Consider the following 19,874-nt stretch of genomic DNA (forward strand, 5'->3'; position numbering starts at 1 on the left):
CCCAAAGCCACACAGTTCCAGCTGCAGACCCAGAATACAAGCCCAAGAACCTCATCAGTGCAGGAATAAACCTAAACTAACATCTAGTTTTAATCATTAAGTCTGCCAGTGTAAAACAAACTGTCAACCAGTTGTTTATCTTTTATGGTGAGTTGCCTGAAGAGCAATTGGTAGTGTGGTAGGAATGTTTGCAGTGAGAATGCTTACAGCAAAGATGTTTATGAAAAGACTAGAGGCCCGGTGCATGAAATTTGTGCATGGGGTGGGGGGGAGGGGGAATCGCCTCAGCCCAGCCTGCACCCTCTTCAATCCGGGATGCCTCAGGAGATGTCCAACTGCTGGTTTAGGCGACATCCCTGGCAGTTGGACATCCTCTCACAATCCTGTACTGCTGGCTGCTAAGTGCTCACCTGCCTTCCTGCCTGGTCGCCCCTAACTGCCCTCTCCTGCCAGCCTGGTCACCCCCAACTGCACCCTCCTGCCAGCCTGGTCACACCTAACTGCCCCTTCCACCAGCCTGGTTGCCTCTTACTACCTCCCCCGCCCCCGACAGCCCGATCGCCCTCAACTGCCCCCCTCTGCCAGCCTGGTCATCCGTAACTGCTCCTCTTGCTGGCCTGGTCGCCCCCCAACACCCCCCACCACCACCACCAGCTTGATAGCCCCATGCAGCCTGCTGTTCAGTCATTTGGTTGTCGCTCACTAACCCCCCTGCCAGCCTGGTCTCCACACACAGCCTACTTGTTCAGTCATTGGGTCATCCCTCACTAACTCTGCTTCTGGCCTGGTTGTAGACAGCCATCTTGTGATGGTGTGACCTTCAATTTGCATATTACATCTTTATTATATAGGATAGCCTGGCTGGCGTGGCTCGGTGGTTGAACCAAAAGGTCACAATTTGATTCCCAGTTGGGTTACATGCCCTGATTTGGGGCTTGATCCCTGGTGTGGGGTGTGCAGGAGGCAATCAATCAATGAATCTCTTTCATCATTGAAGTTAATTATGCTCAAGGTGAAAATACTTAGAACTAAAATGAGGAACTGATGTTGAGTTATGAGCCAGGAAACAAAGAGCAACAAGCATTTTTACACTGACCTCAGAATGAGAGACCTACCAAGTCCCAGGCAGACCTACTGGCCTTTCCTCTTCTGACCTTAGACCAGACCCACAGTCTGCCACAGGGTGGGCCTGAAAGAATGTGATGGGCACTGGATTGAAGGGAAGACATCAGAAGACATTGGAAAGGGCTCAGCAGATCATTAAAAGTGAACCTCATGATTTGTTCCTTTGGATCACCTCAGGATTTACTAATTATTATCAAGTTCACAATGGTAATATCTCATGTTACCAGCATACATCTATGATTTTGTGGTGTATAGGCTATGTTGAATTTTCATACTGTGAGGATCCTTTAGTCTGAGATTATGTCTTTTCTACTTTTTTTTTTTTAATTTAATGTTCTTTTTAAGTTGAGATGGTTGATATGGTGTTTTGAAGGCTTTTAATTGGCTAATAAAAGTTGGCCACCTTTGGTGATCCTCCAATTTTAGCTTTAATTTGATTGGCCCTGGAGTCCAGATGTCTGGTAACACATAATCCAGGTTTTAAACTTTCTTTTGTTCCACTGACATGCAGTGAGTGGCTGCAAAGTGCAAGGTGAAAGAAACCTTTTCTTTGACTCAGAGAGCTTGTGGTCTTTGAATCACACCTTAGTGTAACACCATGGAGACTGCAACACCATAGACTCAGAGGGTAAAGGAGCAGTAAAAGACAGAGAGGTGGACAGAGCATGGGGTTCACAGTCCACCACAGGGTCGCTGGCTCTTCTTGGTGCTTACAGTAATAGCCTAATTCATCATTAAATGTTGTAGCCCATGGGAAAATAAAATTCACTACAGCAAACACCCCATTATTCAAAATACAGATGTCAGAAAGTAAAAAGGCAAAATAGAACTGAGTTTAGAACAGCAGTAGACCAGCCGGAGTGGCTCAGTGGTTGAGTGTTGACTTATGAACCAGGAAGTCACGGTTCAATTCCTGGTCAGGGCACATGCCCAGATTATGGGCTCGATCCCCCATGGGAGGCTTGCAGGAGGCAGCAAATCAATGATTCTCTCTTATCACTGATGTTTCTATCCCTCTCTTCCTTCCTCTCTGAATATATATATATATATATATATATATATATATATATATATATATATATATATATATATAAAACTGATGCCTGATTTCATAAGACAGGTACATGAGAGTTATAGTAAACACTTTCATCAAGACCTTAAAAAAGAATCACAAATCAAAATATTATTAGTGTCATTTATGATACATTGTAACAGCACAAACTGAGCAAGCAGTACATTATATACAGACATATTAGGTGTACTGGTTAATAGTGAGGATTTTTTTCAATAGACAGAGTTACACATATGTTTATATATATGTGATTTTATATGTATGCTACTTTGTTCTATTGTCAACAAGCTTCAGAAATTCATATGTCAAATTTGCTGAAGGTGTTAACATCATAGATATTTTTACACTAAAAAATGTTGACTTTTGTGCCAAAAAGAGAACATCTGTGAGAAGTTTTAATTCATTACTTTATTTTGAAGAAAAGTGCTGCTGAAAACTTCGGGAAGCTTATAGTGAACATGCTCCATCTCAAGATACTTGTGAACGCTGGTTTAAACCCTTTAAAAGTGATGATTTTGATGTGAAAGACAAAGAACATCCAGGTCAACCGAAAACGTGTGAAGACCGACAATTACAAGCATTATTGGATGAAGATGCGTGTCAAACTCAAAAACAACTTGCAGAAAGATTAAACATTGCTCAGCAAACAATTTCTGATCATTGACAACCAAAGGAAAAGATTTTAAAGGAAGGAAATTGGGTGCCACATCAACTGAACAGAAGACAAATGGAAAGCTGAAAAGTCATCAGTAAACTGTTGCTTTCACAGCACAAAAGAAAGTCTTTTTTTGCATCAACTTGTGACTGGCAATGAAAAGTGGATTTATTTTGAGAATCCCATATGCACAAAATCATGGGTTGATCCGGGTCAACCATCAACATTGATTGCAAGGCCAAATCTCTCAGAAAGAAGTCAATGCTCTGTGTTTGGTGGGATCAGGAAGTTGTGGTGTATTATGAGCTTCTAAAACAGGTAAAATGGTTAAATATTGATAGCTACAGACAAAAAAATAATCTATTTGAATCACGCTTTGATCACGAAATGACCAAAATGGGCCAGAAGACACTGCAAAGTAATTTTGCTTCATGATGATACACCATTACACACTTCAAAACCAGTTAAAGACACGTTAAAAGATCTTGCCTGGGAAGTATGGCCCCATCTTCTGTATTCACCAGACCTTGCTCCTTCAGATAACCACTTGTTCAGATCAATGGCACTTGCACTTTATGAGAAGCACTTCAAAACGTACAAAGAAGTGAAAAATTGGGTCCCTGAAATGGTTTGTCTCAAAACAAGAAAAGTTCTATTGGGACAGTATCTACAAATTACCTGAGAGATGGGGAAAATGTGTAGCTAGTGATGGACATTACTTTGAATAAAGCACTTTTGATGCTTCTCTTGAAATGATTGTGTTTTCTTTGATGACAAAATCCGCATTATTAACTGGTACACCTGGTAGAATACAGGGGGTACCAGTGAAAAAGGAGATTTTGATATATTTATATGAGCAAATGCTCTCTAGTATACTAAACCTATAGTGCTAAAAGTGAAAAATGTAAGTGGTTTTGTTGATAGAGCTAGAGAAATGTTTGGATCTAATATGTTAAAATCACAAAAAGTCTTCCCAACTATTCTTCCCAATACTTCTCTGGGGCTGGATAGGAGTCGGGAAGAGGAGTTTTTCTGGAACTGACATTTGTAAACATTTTGGCACATTGACATGAGGCATGCTTTTTGAGGTCTTTAATGGTTTGCTAGTTTTGAGAATAGTAGACAGTCCCTTGAGCAAAGGATACATTGTGTCACAGCATAAAATGCTCACTGGAATTCCAGCAGATACCCAGGCAATTGAGATGGACATCAACACCACACTTTAAAAAAAAAAAAATGGCTAGCCTCCAACACCGTGCAAGAATTTGCGTTCAAAAGGAAAAACATAAAGCAAGCCTCATCCAAACTCTCTCCCTCACCTGCTTCCAACTGAGAATATTGCCAAGAATTAACATGACTGAGTTTATGTAATGTGAATTAAGAAACGTGCGCTTAAAGCAGTTAGTGTTTGCCACCAGCACATTGTTTTCTGCTGATTTTGACTTGCAATTCATTCTCTGGATTTAAAAAAACAAACAAACAAACAAACAAACAAACAAAAAAACTTGTGCTTTCAACTCACTGAATTAATACCAGTCACTATTCATTTGGCTAAGTTAGAGTTGTATATATCCTGGCTAGTATTACAATTTTAATTGCAAAGAAATCATAGAAGGATCATTAGACAATGAACCGTGAGTTACATTATCTTTATCTTTTAATGACATTACTTATATTAGATACGGTATTTTTGATGGAAGAAAGTTCTATTCTATTCACACAGACACTGTGATAAGAAATTTTGATATATGTAAATATGTATGGCACATTTCAAAGATGTGCATGCTATTTTTAAAAAGGCAAGAAAGTATTTTACTATCTTGTAAAAAGGTACCACTATTGCAAAAAGTTTAATGGTATGTCTTGTTAATGTTATATTTAATATGTGAATAAATTAAAAACAAGATAATATGGTTAAAATTTTCAATGTTGAGCCCTGTCCTGTGTTTCTCAGTGGTTAGAGCATTGGCCTACACACCAAAGGGTCTGGAGTTTGATTTCTGGTCAAGGGCATGTACCTGGGTTGAACCCTTCCTGGTGGGGCAAGTATAGAGGCAACTAATTGATGTTTCTCTCTCTCTCTCTCTCTCTCTCTCTCTCTCTCTCTCTCTCTCTCTCTCTCTCTCTCTCTCTCTTTTTCCCCTCTCCTCCCTTTCACTGTCTCTAAAAATCAATGGAAAATATCCTCAGGTGAAGATTTTAAAAAATTAAATTGTCAACGTTGAACTAATTTTAAATTGTTTGTAATGATTTCTGATTCTTATCAAAAGCTTGAATTTCAAGTCAAATCTCATCACAACTTTTATTGCAATAAAAAAGATGACTGTAAAGAAATAGTTTCCAGTTCTAAATGCCATGCCACAAAACTTCCAGTTTTAAATATTCATGGCAATGAATGTCTTCCTTAAAGCAATTACTAAAAAGATTCTTACTCATATAATAGTCTCTTCCTATAAATGATACAAGCCTTGATTTTGTGACACGGTGTAAGATGTGGTGACAGAAGCCTCATTGCTTGGTGACCAAGAAAATGGAAACACAGATTAAAAATGAAATCAGCCCTAACCGGTTTGGCTCAGTGTACAGAGAGTTCACCTGCGGACTGAAGGGACCCAGGTTCAATTCCAGTCAAAGGTATGTATCTTGGTTGCGGGCACATCTCCAGTAGGGGGTGTGCAGGAGGCAGCTGATTGATGTTTCTAGCTCTCTATCCCTCTCCCTTCCTCTCTATTAAAAAAAATCAATAATATATACATATATATATATATATATATATATATATATATATATATATAAATGAAATCAGTTCTTTACTTTCCATACGTTAGTGAAGAATGCTGTGGGTGTAATTACCACTAGTAGACACAGTAGCTGCATCTATATATTTGACTGGTTTGTGTAGAAAGAGCCCATTTTAAATTTATTTTGAGCCAAATACACAACAATCCAGGAACATGAACAACCCCTTGAAATACTGGAGAACAATTTGATTCAGTGTCAACAGGAGATTTTTACTTCCAAACTTAATATATTTATCTCTTATCTCCTGTAACATAACTCACAAGTGGATAGCTCCTTAAGGATAAAATCCTTGGTGTTTTAATCTCTAGAGCTTAACACATACCATGTACATACTGTCTGTGAAATGATGGATTTTCAGAAACAATTTTCCTCAGTGTAAATTTTTCTTTTCCCTGAGTCTTAAGCAACTTATGGAGTATGATGATACAAAGACGTTACAAACAATAAAAATGCAATGATATGAAAGCACAAATTAAAAATCCCTTTTCCAAAACATATCCTGTGAGTCCCCGATGAGCATCAGTGAAGGACATCAGTGGTCCTTGCTATATAAACTATTCCCTGTGAACCACAAGAAAAGGGGGATCATTGAAGAGGCAAACAACTAATTAACAGTTAGGTGTGTGTGTGTGTGTGTGTGTGTGTGTGTGTGTGTGTGTGTGTGTCCAAGGCAATCAACTGTGTGATAGAAGTCAAGCCTTTTTTGCTTATTTTCTCTCAAGTATAATGTATTTGTAGACAAAAACTTTAGGGTTTCAGGAGGCTATATTACCTCTGGAATTTAGTGGGCTCTATTTAAGAGAATACTGCCGAATGTCCTAATTAGTGTCCTATGGGCTTGAATAAATCAGTATAGTTTTAAAAAAATATTGATGCACTCCCAAGAAGTAACTGAATAATTAATTTGTTAAAGTCCTGCATTTAGAGTAAAGTAAGCATTTTCAGTGTCAGAATAGATTTTGGAACTATTTCTCTAGAGGAGACATTCTAATTATGACTATGTTTTCATGTTCTAAAATAAGGTCAATCAACTAGCCCAGCCAGGGTGGCTCACTCAGTTTCAACCCATAAGACCGGGTTTCTGGCTTGATTTCCAGTAGGGGTCATGCAGGAGGCAGCTGATAGATGTTTCTATCTCTCAATACCTCTCCTTTCCCCTCACTCTAAAATCAATTAAAAATATTTTTAAAATAAATAAAATGAAATAAAGTTAATCAATTACTTCAGCATAATAATCTTCATTTTTATGGGGCGAAGGGAATCAATCATGGCAGTAATTTCCCTAAATGGTTCAATCAGTTTCATAGTTGAACCAATACTTTCATATAGGGAATTGCTGATATGACTTAGTACTGCACAGGACCATGAAGAAGTCATTTTTGGAATAATACATTTAATATGCAAAGAGTTGAGTATACATTTATAACTAAAACATACAATATCCAGTTGAAGGAATGCAATAATTCATCATTATGATTGAGAACCTGGAAGTCCAAGTAAACATATCTATCAGATAAGCAGTAGGATGTAAACAGCAAGACTAATTTGAAGACAGAACATGGCATAGGCATTTTGAAAGGAATAGCTGTAAGATTAAAGAATGAAATAACTAACTTGAATATCACTAAGAAATAGCATTTAAGGGATTCTGAATTTTTCATCATTTGGAAATTTTCTATGTTCATTTAGTTCCTGTAAAGCTTTCCAGAATCTGTTATAAATTATTCCTTTATTCACAAATCAAAGCCTTATGGTTGACTTAAGTATTTTGTTAAGTCAAATAAGGCAGTTTGTGATTTTTCTATATTTTTTATAAAGTTTCAATTCCTGAATATTATCACATATAAGTCACCTAATTTTAAAGTGCATATTATATTACTTTTTTTGCATCTTATATTTCCTACCCATTTCCTTCCAAGCATGAATAGAGCATTCAGGTGTGGTTTAGGGGATTCATCATGCTAAAACTCTGCAATGCTTATTTTGCAATAAAAACATTTCAGGAAATGAGTATTAATTGTTAAACATTTTATAATGTTAACAAGAATTTTACATGTACTCTAGAGCTGAACTATCCAATATAGTAACTACTAGCCACATTTGGTCACTGAATACTTGAATTTTTTATTTTAATTCATTTTAAAACTTGTAATAGTTTTAGTAATTGGAAAAAATTTACATGTGTTTGAACAACTTAGGTTTATAAATCTACTTTCTCATCTGCAAATTTTATGAAATCTAAATATAGCAAGTATTACTGATGAAAACTTAATGTCCAAATTAAAGTACACTATAAATGTAAAAACCAGATTTCAAAGACTGCATTTAAAAAATAATGTAAAATTATTCTGAATAATTTTATATTGATTGCTTCAGTATCTTGCATTATATTTCTCTTGGACAGCACTGATCTAGAGCGATATGAAAATTGCTAGTTTTAAAAAGACATGTTTTAAATTTTAATTTCATTCTTTTAATCAAATTTTTATCATTATGAAAAAGTAAATCAGATTTAGTATTTATCCAGTAAGAAGTACCCTAATTGCCCTCTCTGCACCTTCTCTTTTCTCCAAATTGCAAAGCCCTTGCTAGCACCAACAGCAAAATGCAAAATCACAGGTAGTGAATATGCAGAAATCGTGTATGAGAGCACTGATGAGTGTGCAATCAAATTAAACCTCTCACACACTACAAACTCTATCTTCTTTCCCCTTCCGACTGTTTCCAGACCTATCTCTTTCCAATTCCAAAGTCAACTTTCAACTACCTCCCAAGTTCTGCTGTGCTATAGTTTCCAGTGCAGAATAGTAAGCGATGACTCTGCTCAGCGATGTGTTTGGTCTTGTATGAATACTAGATTCTGTCCAGGCCCGAGAACTTTCATCCTTCAGGGTGGACAGCTTTCTCTGGGAGAAAGGTTCAAATCCCAAAAGTTTGAACACTGCTACCCGGTACTTCTTGGACATGATGTTGTACAGAATGGGGTTGATGGCAGCGCTGAGGTAGAAGAGGACAAAGGACACAAGGTTGCAGTATTGGCTGATCTGAGCAATCTCCAGGGAGCCAGGCTCGAAAGACTTGGAAAATAAGTATCGTCCTACATGGAAGGGCAGCCAGCAGAGGATGAAAGCAAACACCACAACAGCTGAAAGAACAACGGGAGAGTGAGCATCAGTTCACGAAATGTCACAGAACATCACATTTTACTTGGAAGACAGCTTTGTTTTGATTATATATGGTGTGACCATTGACTTCAGAGAACTATTATGTTCTTCCCTTTCTAATTGCTACATTTTCACCAAGATTGCATCTGTCTGGATCAATAGTTCAATCATTTTTACTGAGCTTCACAGTCCTTTCTATATAACAACTTTTTGAGTGATTTTGTGATTGGATGTATATCTTGACTCAACTGACTTGACTATTTATTCACAGGAATCCACCATTTTACATGTGTCTGACAAAACTAAACACATGTGAGTAAAGGTGTTGAACTCAACAATAACTGTCTGTCAGGGTTCCCTAAGAATGGATTCCTCTGATGTGATATAGATTCATTAAATTAAAATCTCTAGTGAGGAGACCAGAACACCTGTGTTGTTGAGGGTTTTTTTTGTTTTGTTTTGTTTTTCTTGTCTTTTTTTTTTTCTGTTCTTTCTAAAGTTTCACAGAGAACAGAATATGCAGTCTGGATTGAGAACCACTGAGATGGATGATTCCTTGTCACCTACAATAGCCAAAAATGTGGCCCATAAAACTAACTAACAATTATCAGCCAACCAAGTCTTCATGTTGCCCATTTTTTCAAGACCACTGAATTTCTAGATTAAGTTTTTAAAATCCTGAAATCAGAGGAAAATTAACAAGATCTTTTAGCCCTTGTAGTACTTTAGTGATGCCCTCTAAATTGTCAAGGCAAAAGAAAATTAACATTGGTGTTGGTTCACTAATGAGGATAATTATTGGCTTAAAGATAAAATTGGAGAAAATGATTAAAGTTATTCTCAAAACTAAGTTGCGTAGTAGCAACTGACTGCCACAGTAGCCATGGGAATCTGAGAGGCCCCTGGAGGGCACTAGTAGGTTTACAATATGTTAGTCATATTGGGAGAATCACTGGCCTAGACAATGACAATTTGGGGCATTCTTTGAGTAAACAATCACTTTCATATACAGGATTCCAAGAATTGTAACATTACAAATACAAGTCATCTTGGAATGGCTTGTAAGCATATTAAATATGCAAATGCAGGAGTGGGCAAAATTAGATTACAGTTGTGAGTATGCGAAATAGTTTATTCTTGTATAGTTACTAATTATTGTATTATTTCCATGCAAGAATAAACTGTTTTGCATACTCACAAGTGTAAACTCCGTATTGACTGTAATGTCCAAATAATAAAGGGTGCAGACTCTAGTTCTAGAAAAGCAAGTAGAATTAATATTTTGCTTGGATGTGAAGACATTCTGTATTACTTCACTTGTACCAAATACATAGAAAGAGTTGAATTCATACAGCACATACTCGCAGACTCTAGTTGGGACACTAACTACAAACATTCCCTGAGGGACCATTTGGGGAGGAACCATAAGGCCTGCCGGCTTCCAAACAGTCTCCTTTCTCATCCTGGAAGCCTGCCTATCCTAGGCTCTCCTTGGTTATGACAGGCTTTCCTACCTGCAAAGACAGGAATTATAGAAAGAAATGGAGACACCAGCATTGATTTGTCATGACTTCCTCACAACGCTGTACAAACAGCAGCAGGGTACTCAGAACTGATTCGATTATTTGATTTGAAAAAAAATGCTGGGCATAAAGCAAATCCCAACATTGAAAGAAAAATGAATCGTCTCTGCCAGAATCATCCAAATTGACCAGATCTTTGGTTAAATTTACCACTGAATACTTCCTCGATTTTCTGCCTGCTTTTCTTAGTGTAACTGGGATAGCCACAAATTCGATTGGAAGCAGGAAGCTTAACCTCACCTTTAAGACCCAAGGCCACAGTAGATTTTTATAAAGCATCTCAGTTTTGAAGCAAAGTTTCTGGGCTGATAGAAACTCATTTTAGGAAAATACATGAGCACTGCATGTTTCCATGAAAGAGAGAGGAAAGCCGGGAAGAGAGGCACAAAGAGATAGAGACCTAAAAAGAGTCAAGACTGTGACAAAGTTGGGGGTGGAGGGAGAGAGAGAGAGAGAGAGAGAGAGAGAGAGAGAGAGAGAGAGAGAGAGAGAGAGAGGGAGAGAGGAGGAGGGGGAGGGAGAAACAGATATATAAAAACAAGAGCAAAAAAAGTTTTTTAAAAAATCCGAGAGACAGAGAAAGGGACATGCACATACCACAGAAAATGTAGGAGCCCAAAGGGAGAGCTCAAAGCAGAAACAGGAGAGAAAGAATAACAGAGATTCACGGGATGACAGAGCCAGAGAAAATTTAGAGAAAGGTAGAGAACCAGGAGAGAGAGGTAGAGAGAGACAGGAGAGAGAGAGACAGGAGAGAGAGGTAGAGAGACAGGAGAGAGAGAACTGGATAGAGAGGTAGAGAGACAGGAGAGAGAGACAGGGGAGAGAGGTAGATACTTGGGGAGAAGGGAGAAAGGCTGGGGAAAGGAGGGACCAGGAAGAGGGCTGGAGGATGCGCTGAGACCCACCCAGCATTTTCACTGTCTGCTTGTGGTTCTGATCCCTGAGCGAGTTGGCCACGGCCTCGCCGCGCCGCCGGCGCCACAGCTTCCTGCCTATGAGGCTGTAGAGCACGGTGAGGCAGAAGACGGGCAGGAAGAAGAAGACGCTGGACACCCACACCATGACGGTGAGCAGCCCCGAGCTCACGGCGAACTCGGTGGCGCGGCACTCGTTGGTGTCCCGCGGGTCGGTGCCGTTCTCGTGCTCCACGCCCACCAGCACGAAGATGGGCCCGGCGCTGCAGAAGGCCACGGCCCAGATGACCAGGATGACCAGCTTCACGCGGCCCTTGGTCACCACCACCTTGGCCCGCAGCGGGAAGCAGATGGCGAAGTAGCGCTCGACGCTCAGCGCGGTGATGGTGAGCACCGTGGCGTAGGTGCAGCTCTCGCTGACGAACTGGAAGAGTTTGCAGAGCAGGTCGCCCAGGTTCCAGGGCCGGTACTGCCAGAGGCGCACGAGGTCCAGGGGCATGCAGAGGAAGATGAGCAGGTCGGAGAAGGCCATGCTGGACAGGTAGAGGTTGGTGGTGGTGCGCAGCTCGCGGAAGCGCGACACCACCAGCATGGTGAGCAGGTTGCCCGCGATGCCCACCACGAAGAGCGCCACGCAGGTGGCCGTGACGCCCGCCAGCAGCGGCGCCGGGAACAGCGGCAGCAGCAGCTCCTCCGCCAGCGAGTCGTTGTTGTTGGGGGGGGCGTCCCAGCCCAGGTCCGCCGGCAGCGTGAGGTTGGGGCCGGGCTCCTCCATCAGCGTCGCGTTCCACATGCCGGCTCCCCTCCACTGGCTCCGGAAGGGACGCTGCGCAGAGCTGGACCCGCTGGTCCAGGAGAAGAAGGTCCGCCTTGGGCGCGAGAGGAGAGAGTGCGAGGGAGGAGCGGGCGCGCGCAGGGAGGACGCTTGGGGAGGAAAGAGAGAAAAAGTGAGAAGAAGCAGGAGCCGGCCGGGGGAGAAGGTGACATTGAGAGCTTGGGGCGGGGAGGAGTGGGGAAAGGGAGGCTGGGACACACACACACACACACACACACACACACACACACACCGCTCTTTCTGGAGTCTCTCCCCTTTCCTCCATCCTCTGCCCCAAAGTCACTCTCCCAGCCCAGCACCGGCCAGACCTCCTCCACACACGTACCTGTCACCAGGGCAGCGCCGTCAGCCCTGCTGTGCCTTCCAGTTCCCGCTCCAGCTGCATCTCGCACTTCCCCAAGCGTCCGGGTGGGGGGCCTTCGGAGGAGCGCGAGGGGCAATCTCCCCCACACGGGGCGCTGCCTGGCTAACGTGGCCCCAGAGGGCTAGTCATAGAGGGCTGGCCGAGGTAGGGGCGGGGATGATGGGATGATGGGGATGGAGGGGGCGGCGGGGACAATGCCTTCAGTAGCTGAGACCTGAGTTCTCCTTCAACAAGGGGTAGAATTGGCTCTGGACCTGGTGGGGAGAAGCGAGCGCGCCCAAGTGAACTTGGAGAATGGGTGGAGGGAGTAAAAAAAAAAAAAAAAGAAAAGAAAAGAGGAACCTAGTGTTCGTATTTCGACCGGAGAGGAGACCAGTGCGCCCCTGAGAAGAGCATCACTTAGTCCCAGAGGCAGAACAGGCTCAGAGACACGTGGCCACCTGTTCAAGGTCACACAGCGCCTTAGGCCCTCTGAGACTAGACTTGGATGGAGTGCCAAGGGGCAAGGTGCGTGCCTATCACTGTTCTGAATCCCAGTCCTTGGTCCTCCAGCTCGGCTGTGGTAGGGGAAAGGCTGTGTGGATTACTTTTGCCTGATGCAGACCTGAGGAGAGGAGGAGGGGCAAACGGAAAGGAGCGGGGTGGGAGGAGGGTGAAGCCAGCGAATGGGGAGGAGCGGAGGCTGGACGGCTGACCCATCAATACGCAGTAAACATTTTTTGAGGCATGATTGAGGGAGATCAGCCATTGGGGAGCTGTGCTCACTTGGACAAGGTTATCAGCCTTTTTAAGTTTTTAGGATGTTAGGATGCTAAATCTAAGCTGAGTTGATGTTATTAGGGTTGCTGTTGAAGGGCAGGAGCTGCGCCCTGAGGGAATGGGTCGGAGGCCTCTCCATACTCGCAAGGTGACTCCCCTAAATGCAGCTTGTGGCACCCTGCCCAGAACCAGTAGTCAACCATTCAAGACTTGTGGTTGACAGATGAAGGGCGAACTTACCAACCCACCGAGGCTCTTCCGGAGGGCCAACCTGGGGGCGTCCCGGGAGAGTGTTCAGCACCGCGGCCAGCGACCAGCTGCCGCCAGGCATAGCTCTAGGGAGCCCGAGTTCTTGGTTCTCTTCTTTGGAGCTTCAGCCCCTGGAGTTTTGTTGTAGGAGGAGGCTCCTGGGGTTCCTCCTGAGCACAGACCCAAGCGTTAAGCGGCTTCGCTGACCTCACCGAGACATCCTCACCTGTCCCCGCCTAATGAGAATCCATTCACTGCGTATGACCGGAGGCATTACACATGCCTATGACAGATGGTGTCCATAATCTCTACCACCTGAATTGTTAATGCTTAAAAGTCCACAAAGACCTAAGGCTGGAAGTGCGACACTACAAGAGAGAGTTTTTGCTTTTGTTTTTGTGGTGTGTGTGTGTGTGTGTGTGTGTGTGTGTGTGTGTGTGTTTATTGATTTCAGAGAAGGAGGGAGAGAAACATCAATGATGAGAGAATCCTTAATCAGCTGCTTCCTGCACTTCACGTACTGGGAATTGAGCCCACAACCTTACTGGGAATTGTGCCTCAAATTGTGCCTTGACCCAGAATATAACTGTGACCTCCTGATTCTTAGGAGGACACTCAACCACTGAGCCAGGATGGCTGGGGTTTGATACAAGCATCCTACTGGAAAACATGCTATACATAACCCTGGTGAGTTACAGATACTGGACCAAATTGACTTTAAAAAAAATTTATTTCAAATTGCTATTTTAAAAGATGATTACAACTAAGTCAAGGCACCAGTTACTAACAATTTTAAAAAATCAATACTTGGATTTCAACATTTCCCACCCCACATTAGCAATAGATGTATGTATACATGCAGACAGATCTTTAGGGGGAGAAAACAAATTGAGATAAAGAAAATTACTGTAAGAAGCTATTGTTTAAGAGTAAGAAAAAGTTGGTGGGGTAAACTTGCAGTCTACTCACAGCCAAAACAATTGCTGATAGATAAGGGAAAACTATTTTTAAAATATATTGTGATAAAAATGTGTTATTGTCCAAAATAGCCAGCTATTTAAATGCATTCAATAATTGTCTAAAATATAGACAAATCTGGCCCAGCCATCATGGCTTAGCGGTTGAATATTGGCTTATGAACCAGGAGGTCACAGTCAGGGCACATGCCTGGGTTGGGGGCTCAATCCTGAGTATGGGATGTGCAGAAGGCAGTCAATCAATGATTTTCATGATTGATTTTTCTATCTCTCCCTTTTTCTCTGAAATCAATAAAATACATTTTTAAAATAAAATAAAATATAGACAAATCTGTATTGTGTGATGGAGAAGAAACAGGATACTATTGAAATTTCTCTATTCATTCACAACTCAATAGTATCCAGTATATAAAACTATCCATAAGCATGTGTTATGTACTTGAAATAACAAAATAAATAAAACCCAGAAATGTCCTATATTTATAAACTTACAGTCCATTGGAAAAAATACAGTTAAATAAACAATTCCAGTACAGTATGAGGCAAGCACAATGAGTGCTGTTGAAATATGGAACAACAGTGAACTACATAGAAGTTTTAGGGAAGGCTTAGGGTAAATGTCATCTGAGCATTGAGTTCTGTGTGATGAAGCAAACATGCCAACTGTTCAGACACGGTGCACATAAAAGCACATTGGAGTAAAAGAGCCCATCATGTCCTGTTCTTTGAATGGCGTAGTGACTATTATTATGGATTCATGGGTTTTTAATATAGCCAATGCATACCAATCAATTATGGTTATTTTTTATTTTTGATGCTCAAATTGTGTTATCTTTGGCCAACGGGATCTCCTTCAAGCTGGATCCAGAAACTTTTGACATGACTCACTTAGATTTTTGAGAATTACTTGCTATGTGTCACAATAAGGTGGCGCTAGCTCACCTTGTAAATTCTCTGTTCTAGTCAGAAATCATTTCTCTAAGAATCGTTAGTATTTTGCAGTGGGGAATGGCATTCAGAAACCTAAATTTGGGCAATAAGGGTACCTAATTGTCCCTGGAGCATGATGGGCTATATCCTGTGGACAAAGCTAGAATATATATTCTATTTTAAATCATAAGATGATGTTGATACAATAGGTGGATCAAACATACCTTTAGTGTAATCAAAATTAACATCACCAATATGACCCTCTGAGAAGGACACAATGTCACTTCTGTACTATTCCAGATAGGAATGTACAACCTCAATGTAATCACAAGAAAATATCAAACTCATAATAAGGAATATTATATTTTGAAATTTTTTTGAAAAATGTCAATGTTATATAAGACAAAGTATGCTTGAGAACATGTTCCAGACTAAATGAGAACAGAGACATATCAGCTAACTTTAATTCCTGATCCTAGACTGGATCTGAACCTGGAGGGGAAATCTTCTATAAAGGACTTCTATTGGGTTAATTGACAAACTTAGAATATGGATAGTAGATTAAATAGTAGTGTTGAATCAACGTTATGTTTATTGAAGTTGATAACTGTGAAAGACAATATTCTTAAAAATACATACTCAACCATGATTTATGCACTTGTTCAGAAAAATAATTTTTCTGAAAAAATTTTTCTCTCTGTGTGTGGAGATAAATCGAACAAATGGGTAGAGGTAGATGGCATTCCAGGCAGAGGCAAGAGCAAGGTGCAAAAGTTTTGAGGGAAGTATGGTAGCATTGTACTGTGTCAACATGGGTAAGCCAATTTCAAACATCTTCCATTGTGTTCCTTGACTAGGGTTGGCCACAAGAGAAAACTGCCTAAGAATGCTAAGTTGGAAATTAAGCAGCAGTTAGTTTTATGCTGAGAAAGTTGGTCTAAGATCAAGTGCTGTTGGCTCAACTTTGTTGACATGGGGCAACAACCGGGGCCACAGCTTTTCCAACCCCTGCTGAATGTCTTCCTTCAATTTCTCCAACTCCTAGGCCAGGTGGCATGGCTCAGGTGGTTGAGTGTCAACCTATGAATCAGGTGGTCATGGTTCCATTCCTGGTCAGGAAGGCACATACCTGAGTTGCAAGCTCCATCTCCAGTAGGGAGCGTGCAGGAGGCAGCCAATCAATGATTCTCTCTCATCATTGATGATTCTATCTCTCTCTCTGCTTCTCCCTTCCTCTCTGAAATCAATATATATTTTTTAAAAAGAAAGAAAGAAAGAAGGGAAAAAAGAAAGATAGAAAGAAAGAAAGAAAGAAAGAAAGAAAGAAAGAAAGAAAGAAAGAAAGAAAGAAAGAAAGGAAGGAAGGAAGGAAGGAAGGAAGGAGGAAGGAAGGAAGGAAGGAAGGAAGGAAGGAAGGAAGGAAGGAAGGAAGGAAGGAAGAAAGAGCATAACTTCTGAGCAGGTCACTTATAGTATTACAGCTGGAGTGTAGAGGTAGTGAGAAACAGCTCAAGCTCTGTTCATCATCAATTCTAGATCATCCTCAAGGGTCCCATATTATAATTAGTCTTCCTTACTTTATGTCTGTCTTTTCTCTCTTTCTGCCTTTGCTGACTTCAGAATTAGCAACAGAAGCAACAGTTAATTGTAATTGTATCCAGGGACCTCAATTGCATAAGGTAGAATTCCTAAAACAAATCTCGTATTCTAGTGAGTCTGCATTGTGGGGGCGTAATGCTGCGGGGATCTCCCTTTTCCGCGTCCCGCACAGAAAGAGAGATAAATGAACCAGTTCTAAGTGGAGGTGTCCAGGGATTGAGAAATAATAGAAATAAAGTGAGAAGACACAGAGATAGATTTTAAGCTGGGAGCTGGGAGAGCCGCCATCCTGTCTGCTGGAAAGGCTGGAAGAAGTGCATTTATTTTATAACCCCAATACCAGGAAGTAACACCAACTTATTTGCATTCTTAAGTAGGCCCTAGCATGCCTGAATTTACATATCTAGTCCTGCCCCTGCCCACACCTGGGCTGAAATGAAGGCCAAGCTGACAACATGTCACCCATCTTGAGGAAACATGTTCCCAAGGTGTGGCTCTACCTACACCCTGAGTTCAGCTGACGATAATTAAAGAAAATTTCCCATCTGCCTTCCCAGGTGGCCCTCTACACTGCATCTTTGATTAAACCCTTACTCATGAAGCAGAATAGTGCCTTGTCTGTTGGAAGGACAGCAAGGAGGCCAGTGTGGCTGGAGGATTGCTTGAGTGGGAGAAAGTAGGAGGCGAGTTAAGAGAGAAAGAGACTCAATTATGAAGGGTCTTGAAGATCACAGTTATGATTTTGCTCTGAATGAGATGGAAAGTAACTGGAGGATTTGGAGAAGAAGAGTGACATGATCTGATTTTAATTGTAATATTATCATTTTGACTGCTATTTAGAGATAGACTGAAGGGAGACAAGGACAGAGGCAGAGGCTATTTAGGAAGCTATTTTAATAATCTAAGCAAGAGATTACGGCAACAAGAGTTATTGGTGACTTGGACTGACCAGAGTGATGGCATGGAAGTGGTGAGCTATAACTGAATCTGGATCTCTGGGAGATATAGCCTCTAGATTATGTTTATGTACTAGGTGAACATGTCTTGTCCTATGCAAGTGAAAAGTATGGATTTGCCATTAACAGATATAGGAAATATCAGAAGCAGAACACTTTTGACAGGAAGAGTAAGAGCATAATTTTAGATGTGTTAAATTAGAGAAACTAATTAGAAATTCAGGCAGATAACTGAAGAAAGGACTTGGATAGACTGATACGGAGTTTGGGGCCGGAGATACATATTTGGAAGTGGTAAGCAATAGTCAGGATGCCAGTTGAAATAACCAAGGAAATAAGTATACCTAAAAAAGAAAAGAGATCCAAGGTCCTTGAGATTTGAAGCCCTCCAACATTTAGAGATCGGAGTCATGAGAAAAAAAATACTCATAAGTGGTCAGTAAGTAGAATTACACCAGAAGAGGGTGATATTCTAAAGGACAAGTAACAAAAATATATACCAAAGAAGAAGAATGAGCAGTTGTATTAGATATTTCCATGGGACATATAAGATGAGATTCAACCATTGTATTTAGCAACTTGGAGTCAATTGTAAATTAATGATCCTGGTGGCATGTTGAGGGTGAATCTGTTTGGTTCAAGTGAGCATGGGAAAACATAATTTGGAGACAGTGGGTACAGAAAAATTTTTCAAAGAGTTTTATTATAACAAAAAGAAGACCACTGTGGTGGTAGCTAGAAGAGGGTGTGGGATCCAGAGATTTTCTTTTTAAATGTGTGAGAAATAGCAGCAGGTTGTGCGCAGTTGGGAATATTACAGCCTAACAGGAGAACTTGAAAGTGTGGTAGAGAATGGAGAATGACTGGAACATTCTGAGAGGGTTTGGATCTAGTGCTCAAGCAGAAGGCATGGTCTTAGGGGGAGCTTGGCTAGTTCATCCCCAGGTACAGGAGACAATGCAGAACATGTGAGCATAGATGCAGGATGGTGGGTTGGTGTGGAGGATCAGGCATGGGGAACTTCTTTCACTTTACACAGCCATATAGAAAGCAAGGGCAACAGCTGAGAATGGGTGGGGGAGGAGGTGTTGGAGGATGGAGGACAGAGATATGCCAGAATGAAGTAGTTGTCTAGGAAAGCGGGAAGGTGAATGCATGAAGGTAATATCATCTGATTGCTTGGCAGCAGTAAGAACCCACTTGAGGTTAATGATCATGAATATAAAATGACACCAGTGAGCATGACTGTTTGTTTTCCCATTTTTATTTTCAGCTGCACTGCTGCAGAAATGGAGTGGAAGGAAAATTTAATTTAACCAAGGTTATTATTTTGCTCAGAACATATGAGAATGCATAAGAGGGAATAAGGTGAGGAGGTTCTATCCAAGGAATTAATTAGAATCATTGACCCATGAGTTTAAGCTGAGAGAAGAGAGGACACAATGAAGGTAAGGGACTGAGAAAAAGATGGTCAGACCAATGGATCTCCTTGTTTCCAGTATATCAAAATTTCCCAAGATGTGCATTGGTGGGGATCTTCCTTTCTGCACTTCATGATCTTTTTTGACTTTTTAATTTATATGTAGAAATCTTACTGATTTACTTCTTTGTTGTTTAGCTCCTTCTTTACTTTCTCTATTCTTCTCTTTGAAAATCCTGTAATTCATATATTGGACTCCTAACAGAGCCTTTTTTTTTCTTTCTGGTTCCCATTCTTATTTCATGAAAGAATGTCATCTCATAGTGATTTGAATATATCTTATATAATAAAAGCTTAATATGCAACGTGATGGAACTGCAGAATGACCAGTGGAACGACTGGTGATTATGATACACACTGACCACCAGGGGGCAGATGCTCAATGCAGGAGCTGCTCCCAGACCACA

The 19,874-nt window shown here is 41.1% G+C and overlaps 1 protein-coding gene across 1 annotated transcript; it reads right to left on the bottom strand.

Moving 5' to 3' along the window:
• Positions 1–8,413: 8,413 nt before the first annotated feature.
• Positions 8,414–12,126, bottom strand: GHSR (growth hormone secretagogue receptor; the record flags this gene model as incomplete). The annotated part of the gene is made up of 2 exons (XM_084871934.1): positions 11,310–12,126; positions 8,414–8,799 (listed from the first exon to the last, which is right to left on the bottom strand). Exons 1-2 carry the CDS (start codon positions 12,109–12,111, stop codon positions 8,414–8,416), a joined length of 1,188 nt encoding a protein of 395 aa, XP_084728060.1. The 5' UTR covers positions 12,112–12,126.
• Between the last annotated feature and the right edge of the window lie 7,748 nt (positions 12,127–19,874).

This window comes from Pipistrellus hanaki (genome assembly GCF_964339955.1).
Source record: "Pipistrellus hanaki genome assembly, chromosome: 2".
NCBI classification, from domain to species: domain Eukaryota; kingdom Metazoa; phylum Chordata; class Mammalia; order Chiroptera; family Vespertilionidae; genus Pipistrellus; species Pipistrellus hanaki.